General features: G+C 35.1%; 1 protein-coding gene across 1 annotated transcript; it reads left to right on the top strand.

The window, feature by feature from the left end:
- The first annotated feature begins 6,311 nt into the window (after positions 1 to 6,311).
- LOC107625521 (uncharacterized) lies at positions 6,312 to 10,186 on the top strand. The gene is made up of 3 exons (XM_016328169.3): positions 6,312 to 7,546; positions 7,873 to 8,933; positions 9,723 to 10,186. The coding sequence occupies exons 1-3, from the start codon at positions 6,925 to 6,927 to the stop codon at positions 9,780 to 9,782; spliced, it is 1,743 nt and encodes a 580-aa protein (XP_016183655.1). The 5' UTR covers positions 6,312 to 6,924; the 3' UTR covers positions 9,783 to 10,186.
- The last annotated feature ends 324 nt before the right edge of the window (positions 10,187 to 10,510 follow it).

Below are 10,510 nucleotides of genomic sequence, written 5' to 3'. Positions count from 1 at the left end.
CCCAAGAAGCCATCAGACCTTTCTTCTTTCCCTTCTTTGGCTTCTCTTCTTTCTTCAACTTAGGGCAATCTGATTTGAAATGCCCAATTTCTTTGCAGTTGTAACATATCACCTTGCTGAGATCTTTTCTTTGTTTCCTAGGGCTGCTTCCCTTGCTTCTCTCCTTGAACTTCACCATTTTTCTGAATTTTTTGGCAAACAACACAAATTCATTTTCAGAGGAGTTATCACTGGATTCATCATCCAGGGGGTTAGTAACAGATGTAAAAGCAATTCCTTTTTTTTTTTAATCTTTTTTCAAATAAGTGTTTTCGAAAGCAAGTAAGTTTCCTCTCAAGTCATCATGTCATAGAATCAAGACCACTACTCTCAGATATTATCAATACTTTTGTTTCACACTCTTTTGTAAGACATCTTAGAACTCTCTTCACAAGCACAGAATCAGGATACGTTATTCCCATATCATCCAAGCCAACAATAATAATGTTGAATCTTTCGAACATTTCATTTATTGATTCTCCTTCCTTCATTGTGAACATTTCATATTCTCTGTTTAGCATGTCTATCCTGGTCTTCTTCACTATGGTGGTTTCTTCATGAGTGATTTGAAGTTTGTCCCAGATTTTCTTTGCCGTTGTGCATCGTGATACCCGTTGGTACTCCTCGAAGCTGATAGCACAGTTAAGCAAGTTGACAGCCTTGGCGTTGAGCTTCACCTTCTTTCTGTCTTCTTCGGTCCAGCTTGCTTCGGGTTTAAGAGAAACTGCTCCTTCAACACTTGTGGTGGTTGGAAATTGAGGACCCTCCAAGATAATCTTCCATAATCTGTAATCTACTGCTTGTACAAAGATCTTCATTCTCTCCTTCCAATAGGTATAGTTCTTCCCATTGAAAAGAGGAGGTCTGTTGCTTGACTGTCCTTTTGTCAGATTGTGGGACACCAAATTTAATTGAGCCACTGTTCTCTTCCATCTGGATCTTTTCTCCAAGCTGCAAAACTTGATCTCTTTGAGACCAAGCTCTGATACCAATTGATGGTTTATCAGTGGCTAAGAGAAGGGGGGTTGAATCTTAGCCCCCTTTTTTTCGCTTATTATAACTTGTTGGTCTTTGAAACAACTTCTGGAGACTTTTTGATTTTTGTCTTGTACCCAGCCACGAGACTTTTTCTTTTTTTATCGTAACCCGACACGAGATATTTTTCGGTTTTATCTCGTATGCAGCAGAAACAGAAATGGAGTAGAATAGAGAGAGAATCACGCCACAATATATCCTGGTTCAGCTGCCAAGTGCAATGCAGCCTACATCCAGTCTCTATCACAACAATGATGGAATTTCACTATAATTTTCATGATTACATACACCAATTCTCCCTAGGAACTACCCTTCCTATCCGGGACAAGTCCAAAATCTAAACCCCAATCCTGAACTTGACTTGGTCACTGCCAAGCTTTCAACTGCACAGTGCTAACCTAACTTGCAAGGAGATTCCCACAGAATCATAAAACACAACACAGATGTACAAAGGACCTCTAAGGACATCTATGGCTTTTTCTTTTAATTTTGCACTCTCTGCCTTTTTCCGCTCTATGACTTTTTCTTACAAATCTCACTGTTTGTCTTTTTCCATGAGACTCAAGACAGACAAAATTAAACAGAAAAATACAAAATGAAGAACATTGAAGGAGAAGACTTTCTGTTAGCTTAGGTAGCTATGAGAACTCTGTGCCTTGCACTCTCACTCCTTGCTTCAAGCCCTGGCTGTTCTCCCTTATTTATAGAGGGGAAGCCTCTACGGTTGAAACCAAATGAACCAAGCTAAACTTCTTCTTCTTCATGCAAAACCGGTTCGGCCAGAGAGAGGAGAGAGATAACCGAATACTAAAACCAATATGCAATTACCTCTGAGTCTTCCCTTTACACCAAGCTTCATCAATCCGAGCCATCCATCTTGACTTGCACTCCAAGAAGGATCCCTAGTCCTTGATGAGTTCTTGATGCATGACAGCTCCTTCTGCTCCACTTTTGCTTCCTCATTCACGTAGCCTTCCTAGCTACCTTCTGTGATGAGTGAACACAAAGTAGAGACGAGCCATGCCTCTGAGATCTTCTTCCTCTGACCGAAATCTTCTTCTTCCATTTTTGGTATGGAGAGGTTGAGCTTACTTCACCAAATCTTACCTTCTTTTGGTGAAGATTTCAGGCACAACATACTTTTTGTTTTCTTTTTCTTGCCATCATTACAATGGTCTTGTTACTTACTTCTTCTTCTCTTTGGTAGCTTGCCATAGCTTCCTTGCTTTCTCTGTGAAGTGACCAAGAGAGAAGAGAGAGTAGAGAGAAAAAATTTGAACAATAATCAATGTAACAAAGAGAGAGAATTAGAGTGAATTAAGTTTTCCACTTCCTTTTGTTGAGTAGCGTGCCTCATTAAGGCTATCAATCAAATCAATTACAATTTCTCTCTCATGGTTCCCAATGCAAGTTAATTCAAATTAATTGAATTTGAAATTCATTCCTACTTGAAAGTGGGATCCGTTGGAAGCATGGAACTTTGCTTTCTTTCATTATTGGTTTCAGACCAAGCTTTTGGTCTTGGTAGCAAAGATTTAAGATGGGCTAGTTTCAATATATTGGCCCAACCAAAAAAAAAAACGTGCTTCAGCTACATCAATTAATTCAACTTGATCCAAGGCTAAGTGTGTTTTTCTTTAACACAATTGGGCTTGCAATTTTTTTCTTTTCTTTTCGGTCCAACAGCAAAAACCTGCATAGCAAAATTATTTTAATTAGCACATATGAATTAAAATCAAATTAATAATTTTGCAACTAATTATTTTAATAATGTTTGATCATCATTAATTTAAATTAGAGTTTTCTAAACTCATCCGTTATAATATAAAATACACATTAAACATAAGCTAAATAACTAGGAGTGGTAAAGTGGGTAGCCCACCCCACTTTACCAAAGCCCACCCCAAAAATATGGAGGGTCGGCCTACTCCGCCAAGTAAAGTGGGTTCAAAATGCTAGCATGTCCAACTTTATAGCAGGTTGGTGGGCTAACTCACTTAACTCTTTTTTTAATTAATAAATTAAAATTAATATAAAAATAATCATTAAAATTCAAATACAAATAAAAAATAGTCAAATTACAATACAATATTTTATTTTCTAAATTTTTAACTTCAATAGGATTATTCAAAATAATATCCGTTAACAAAACTATCTTTATTTTAAGAAATAAGTCATATAATTTGAATATATTAAGATACAATAAATAAAGTAATAAAAGAAAAAAAGAAAAAGATGAAAAAATGTGTTTAAAAATTATATAATTATTAATTTTTATAACATAATCACTCTTTTATTTAATAAAAAATAAAATAAAATAACTTTTGGCCAGCCGCCGACCTCCTCCACCCCACCAAAATCTGCTGATTTGGAGGGTTTTTTATATAGTGAATTCCAAATTCTAGTCCCGACCCGTCCTTTTTGGTAGGTTTAACAGATTGGCCTTGTGGGTTTGGTATGTTTTATCATCTCTATATAAACAATATATATATATATATATATATTTGTTCTATCATAATTTAAAGAAATAAAATAAAAGATTAACGCCCTCTCTCCTTTCTCTTCTATCCATAAAATCTGGACTTTCTTCTCTCATTTAGATTAAAATAAAGTATTATTTAATCTATTTTATAAATAAGAGTATCATGTCTATGTTTTTGGTAGTTAGTATTTTAACAATATATATCAAATTACATTTTTATTGCTAAAAAATGGCATTATCTAATTAAATTTATTTTCTTATAAAATTAAAAAAATAATAATATAATTTAAATTAGATTAGATCAAAATTAGAATAAAAGACTTCAAAAAATATTTGTTTGAAAAAGAGAAAGAAAAAAAATTATCATATTTAGTAGAAATTTTAGACACTGTATAGAAGCATTAATAGTTTAATACTCTAATAGTCATGGAGTAAAACTTAGATATTAAAAAAGTTTTTTTTTCTTAAATTTTTTCTCTATTTGTTTCAACAACAACAACAATTATACCTAAATAATCTCTAGAACCTTAATGAGCCCATCATTTATTGTGTCCAAATTGACATTTCGTGTTGGGGTATGGCGGCCTACTTAATTTTCTTTGTTTTGATATCATCTCTTTTATTTATTTGTTTGTATTTTGGCATTTTCCTAGATAAACTGATGAACCATGTTTCCATTGTTTACTAAAGAAGCCTTTTTTTTTTTTCTATAATAAATGTTTAGGACACATACATAAAAATAAGGTTGTAGTATATTTTTCGTCATGTGTTTTTATTTGTACCTTAAGTAGAGTTTTTGAACTAGTGAGTAACAAGAATCCTAATCCATGTCGAGTTGGTACTATAGGGGAGGACAACCTACAAAACATTCTGATAGTTAAGTTAGAAGTACTTTTGGATGATAGTTAAAAAATTTTGTATAACATACATCTTTTTTATATAGTCACATAGACGTTTTTCACCTTTAATGCTATGATTTGGCAACTTATCGAATTATTGTGTTTTACATCTTCATGACTGTCGTGCATATCTTAGAATGGAGAAATTGGTCCAACCATCTAGACTAAGTTAATAACACCAGATTTACATCTTTTAAATTTTAAATTTTACTTTAGAAGATAAAGTGTGATCTCTCATCATTTATTTTATAAGTGGGACAAAAAAAATATGACTATATCAGAGAGAAATTATTTAAAGGTAAAAGATTACAATTTATCCTCTAAAATAAAAATTTAAAATTTAGAGGATCTAAATTCGATAACACCACACTTCTTGCTACCTCACATGCACCACGTGGCAGTTATACTCGCATATAGTTAGATACCAAAAATTGAGATGGAATAGTTTAATAGTTGATTTAAATAAATGTTAGGCTCCAATTTTGTCTTGTGAATTTATTAGTTAGTACAAATTTTTAACTAGAATTTTAACGTGCGACAGAAATTAGTCCTTATTCTATTCGACCAAGAATATAATAAGGAAAAACAACCATTTGTACCCATGAACTTTATGAACGCTGACAAAAATATCCATTAAAGAATGAAACTAACGTTGTATCCATCAAAGATGGATTCCGTACGACAAAAGTACTCAAATCCTAAATTTATGTTGACTTTTTAATAAAATTCCAGAATTACCCCATCCTTTATCTTCAACCCCTCTTCTCTTCTTTCCCAAATCTCAAACACCTCCATTGCCACTACCTTAACCACCTTCTATTCTCTACTACTCTACTAACCACCACTGCCCCATCTTTCCATGCTGACGATGACAAAGACGACAACAAGGCGACCAGGCAATCCATCCGTTTCCACGCAACGCTAGATGAAGAAGCTCCGGAAGTGAGAATGAACCGAGATCCAGCGCGCAAGGTCCTGTGGTATGATTCAACTCCTCCTAGGTCCACTTCAAGCTCATGTACTCCATGAAAAAAGATCCTATATTTACAATAGTACAAATTACAAATTTATTATATAATTAACGAAGTTGAACTTTCTCACTTTCCCAAATCACCACCATCATGTGCAAGATTCCTGTGTTACTCACATGCGACCCCACCAAAGCGATCTTGCCAAAGTTTCAATTTTTAGCATCCAAAGGTTCTCCTCCTTCTGACATTGTATTGAAAGTGATGGAGGAAGAGTGGTGATGTTAATAGCGGTAATAGAGTGTTGATAAGATTTGAGATTGGAGAAGTGATGATGAGAAGTAAAATTAAAAGTTAGAGTGAAGTTGTTGTTGTTTATGGCTGTGATAGTGGAGACGGAGGAAGATGATGTTGACAGTTGGTGATGGTGGCGGTGATGATGGTGTTGGTGGAGGAGGTGGTAAAATTGATGAAAAGAATAAAGAGAGGGTTGAAATTTGTTGAAAGGGGTATTGAAATTAGGATTAGGAAAATGGTAATTTGGGGTTTTTAGGTATTGAGATTAGGATTTTTAGGCAATGGAGGTGTTTGAGATTTGAGAAAGAAGAGAGGAGGGGTTGAAGATAATGGTGGACGTAATTCTGGAATTTTATTAAAAAGTCAACATAGATTTAGGATTTGGACACTTTTGTCTTACGAAATCTATCTTTGATGGATACAACATTAGTTTTCTTCTTTAATTGATACTTTTGTCAATGTTCGTAAAGTTCATGAGTACAAATGGTTGTTTTTCCAATATAATAAAAAATAAAAAAAATAGTTAGCTGCCAAACGACGTCGTTTGACTTCACTGTGCGCCTATATTAATTGCACTTTCCCTTTGTTCTAAGAAAGCAGCCAAAGAGAGCATACTAGTCTTTGTCTCAATCAAGCGCACAATGAAATGAAAAAAAAAATAGAAAAGTTGTTTGAAGCGCATGATGCAATAAAACAAAACCATTTTATAATAGCTCTTTCTTTCTTTAAAAACATCACATGGGAATCTTCATAAAAATTCATTGCACAATCATCATTACCTTCACCATTACTGTTCTTGTTCTTCATTAATCTAATCTCCTTTTGGGCCTTTTACTATTCCTACTTAAATTCTCAACTATTAACCACCAACCTCCTCCTAAATCCAATTTGTTCTTATTATCTTTTGTCGTTTAGCAACGAAGAATAGTGTTCAGCGTTTTGGAAATTGAAATTAGAATTTGCGAGCTTATAATTGTTCATTTTAAGCATGATCTTGAGTTTCTGTTGTTTTTTTGTATTTTTCTTCAAGTTATTCTATCATCACCTGCTTTGAGGTTTGATCTTGAACCCTTTCAGCTTTTGAATTGAGATATTTTGGTGTATGGAAATTTTGGATTTTGCTTGGGGTGTGTTGTTTTTGTGATGGTGAAATGCTTCTTCTTGAAGGGGAAACTCGGGTTTTGAGTTCATAAAGGGGGAGAACATGGATTTGCATGAATCTCATTCTTGGACCCTTGGAGGTCTGATTGGAGCATTTATTGACCTTGTTATAGCTTACTTCTTGCTATGTGGGTCAGCTTTTGCTTTCTTTGCCTCCAAATTCTTCTGGTTTTTCGGGCTCTTTATGCCATGCCCCTGCAAGGGTAGTTTTGGGTATATGAACAGCACTTTCTGTGTTCACAAACTGTTATTTGAGTGGCCTTCAACAAAGATATGCTCAATTCAAGTGATGGCAGTGAATAGGTTCCCTTTTGATCTTGTTAGGGTGAAGGGGCATTCATGTGGCAATAATAGGGATGTTGTTGAGTTGGAGGATGAGGCTTCTTGTAGTTCGTGTTCGGGGCCTCGTTTGCTTCCTTTGGTTGAGAATGAAAATGGTTATGATGCTAAGGGGAAGAGGGTTATGAGCTTGAAAAGAAGATCCGGAATTCGGCGTCGCCGGAGGGCTAATAATTATGGTTCTGGGAAGTTGACTTTGGTTAGTGGTTCTGATAGTATGCAGTCTAATGTTGCTTCTACTTCGCTCTTGCCTTGTGACGATGGGATTGCAGGAAAAACCAATGAAAAGATAAATCCTGATCCAAGGAAAGAAGTTGCTCTACTTGGTAAGTGAGAAGTTATCTGTACAAATTGTGGTTCATACAACGATTTCAGTTGAAGTTACAGGTTATTCCTGTGAAGGTTGGAGGCTTATTAAGATATGCAACACTTATCTTTCATATATTTGTGCTATTTATGGTTCTTGCTTGATTTTGTTGATAAATGATATTCATATGCTTCAGACATGGTAACTAGATGGAATCACTTAATATAGAAAATGTGACATTGGACTTTTACATTCTTGTTGAGCAATCTCTTATATAATTGTTATTCTCTGCATGCTGAATATTGGCTTTTAACTACTTGTTCATCTGTCGTCCTTGCTATTTAGGTGTTGATGATGTTCAAACTGGCCATGATTTGGATGTAAAGACATGTGATAGTTATGAATTTAATGGATCAATGGTGGATAGTCCAGGCCAAGACAAATGTTCTTCTTTGTTGGAAAATTACATCAATAGCGTGCGAGACGCAGTCCAGGTTCATGGGAATGGAGAAGAACAGATCAAGATTTTGGAAGACGCACTAGAAGAAGAGAAAGCTGCCTATGCTGCACTATACCTAGAGCTAGAGAAGGAGAGAGCTGCAGCCGCTACTGCTGCTGATGAAGCCATGGCTATGATATCTCGTTTGCAGGAGGAGAAGGCATCAATGGAAATGGAAATGAGGCAATACCAGAGGATGATAGAAGAACGATTCACTTACGATGAAGAGGAGATGATTATTCTGCAAGAGATCCTCATAAGGAGGGAAAGGGAGAATCACTTTCTGGAAAAGGAGCTCGAAGCTTATAAGCAGATGGGTTTGAGAGGAAGTGACAGGTCAAATAATGGCAAGCCAAGGGTGTTATCGGATGAATGGGAACAAGCACTTCCTATTATGCTCGAAACACATGAAGAGGTACTGCAGAATGAATGCACTATATCAGTCAAGAAAGATGAACCCTCAAATATTTCCTCGGATTACATGTTAGCTCCAACTTGTATCGGCATGGAAGGTGGAGAACTGCGGGCAAAAGACATAGAACATGATACTGAGCCAGATGTTCTTGATGTCCATGTTGTTGATGACAACATAGAACTTAGGGAACAGGAAAATAAAACAAATAATAATATAGTGAGTAAGTGTCCTAGGACAGGCAATGATTCAGGAAGGGATTCTTCATGTGTAAACAACAATGAAAAGCTGAAGATTGACACGGAGATCGAGAAGCTCGGAGAAAGGCTGAAGATGATACAGCATGAGAAAGGAAAATTGTATATCTTTGCAGAGAATGGAGAAAGTGAAAGGGTTCAGTCGAATCTTTTAGAGGAGATATCAGGCCAGATTCTACAGACTAAAGAATTGAGAAACATTGCTCGTGGAGCTTCCTTGCCTCCTTCATCTGTTAAGGTATAATTTGAGACTTCTTACCTACTTGCCACTTAAATTTTAACAAAGTAATTGTCTTTGAAATTATGTTTTTTGCTGCAACTGTTTATTCACATGTGATTATTTACTGTTTCTACAAGCTAGAACATATAAGACAAGCAATTCGAATCTGGTTCTTAGATTAGTGGAGACAAAATTGCACCTTCCTCTACACATCTTGAACTGTATTTATATGTGCATAGCTTGTATCCAAACCTTTGTCTCTGTTTCCAAACCCACTGTCGTTAAGAGCTGTGGTATGAGAAAAGTTGAAAATATATTTTCTTGTGCAACACTTCATATATCCTTAAATAGATATCGGCTGCTGCTAGTTCAATAATTTAGGATACTGAAATTCCTGGTGTATTCAATTTTTTGCATTTGTTATTCCAAGATACCACAGCACATCTATTTTCTTATTGAAAGAATAAGGCCTGAAGTACACTTTTCACTCCTAAAATGTTTCAAATTTTTCGACTTTATGCCTAACATTTAAATTATCTCTATTTTACGTATAACATTTCCAAATGTTGTCAGATCTACCTTTTAGCCAATTGTCACATCAACTTCTGCCATTGGTTATATGGGTACATCTGACAACAATTTGAAACGTTAGGTGTAAAATTAAGGCAATTTAGAAGCTTCAAGTCTAAAATTGTGACAATTTACAAGTTATTGAAAGTGTATTCTGTGAAAAAACAAGTATTACTGTTTCTCATTGCTATCTTGCTTGGTGACTGGTGCTTACTATATACCCCCTTATGTTTTCAGGTGAGCTTGAGGAAAAGACGCTGCCAAAGTGCTTCTTGGGAATCTAGTGAAAGTTCATGAGTTCTGTGCCTATGGCACTCTGGAAATTGTAAATGGCAACCAACTTCGGTAGCTACTTTGGTATTCATTATTCATCACTAGCACGTAGTATTCCATGTTATGTTTTAGGGTGTAAATAAACTTTATCATAGCCCCAATAAAGCTCAAAATGTAGTTAAAATAAGCAGTTTTTAAGCCTTAGTACAAGTCATTTCCCCCACCCTTTGCGTTTGTTGTTTGCCTTGGTGGGATATGATCTGTAATCATATTTTTCTTGTGATCATTAGTTTGATCTTCCGTTCTTTGTTGATGTAGCTTTTGAGGTATTATTATTATTATCATGTCTATAAAGCATAGAGGACAACTTGTGAATGTAATTATTTGTTTTTTCAGTTTCTTATTGTATTAATATGATTGCTTGTATAGTGTGCATGCGTGTATTTTGGGTTTTGTGCTTTTTGAAAGTTTAAGTCCTGAGGTTTTTATAAATTAAAGCATGCTATGATTGAATTCATATGAGCATGATTGTTCAGCGAATTTAGAATCAACCAAATTTATTATTCAGATTATACACATTAAAAATATAGAATCAGTGGCCGACGCCTCAGATTGGTTTCCAAGTTTGCGTTATTGCAAAAACGCTGCAGGAGTAGCTCCACCTAAGCCCAAGCTAAGGCATGATGACTAGAAGAAACCACTATAAATATTAAAAAAAAAAAAATCCGGAATGGTGATTATGATACTAAATT

This window comes from Arachis ipaensis, chromosome B2 (assembly GCF_059453495.1).
Source record: "Arachis ipaensis isolate K30076 ecotype BB chromosome B2, ASM5945349v1, whole genome shotgun sequence".
Classification (NCBI taxonomy): Eukaryota; Viridiplantae; Streptophyta; class Magnoliopsida; order Fabales; family Fabaceae; genus Arachis; species Arachis ipaensis.
Note: the sequence above shows the minus strand (reverse complement) of the source record. Positions and strands in the feature narration are given on the sequence as shown.

Excerpts from the sequence above, each read along its gene's own strand:
- LOC107625521 (XM_016328169.3), top strand. The coding sequence starts at position 6,925 with ATGGATTTGCATGAATCTCATTCTTGGACCCTTGGAGGTCTGATTGGA. Across the intron at positions 7,547-7,872 it reads GAAAGAAGTTGCTCTACTTG|GTGTTGATGATGTTCAAACT; the intron begins GTAAGTGAGAAG and ends CTTGCTATTTAG. Across the intron at positions 8,934-9,722 it reads TGCCTCCTTCATCTGTTAAG|GTGAGCTTGAGGAAAAGACG; the intron begins GTATAATTTGAG and ends TTATGTTTTCAG.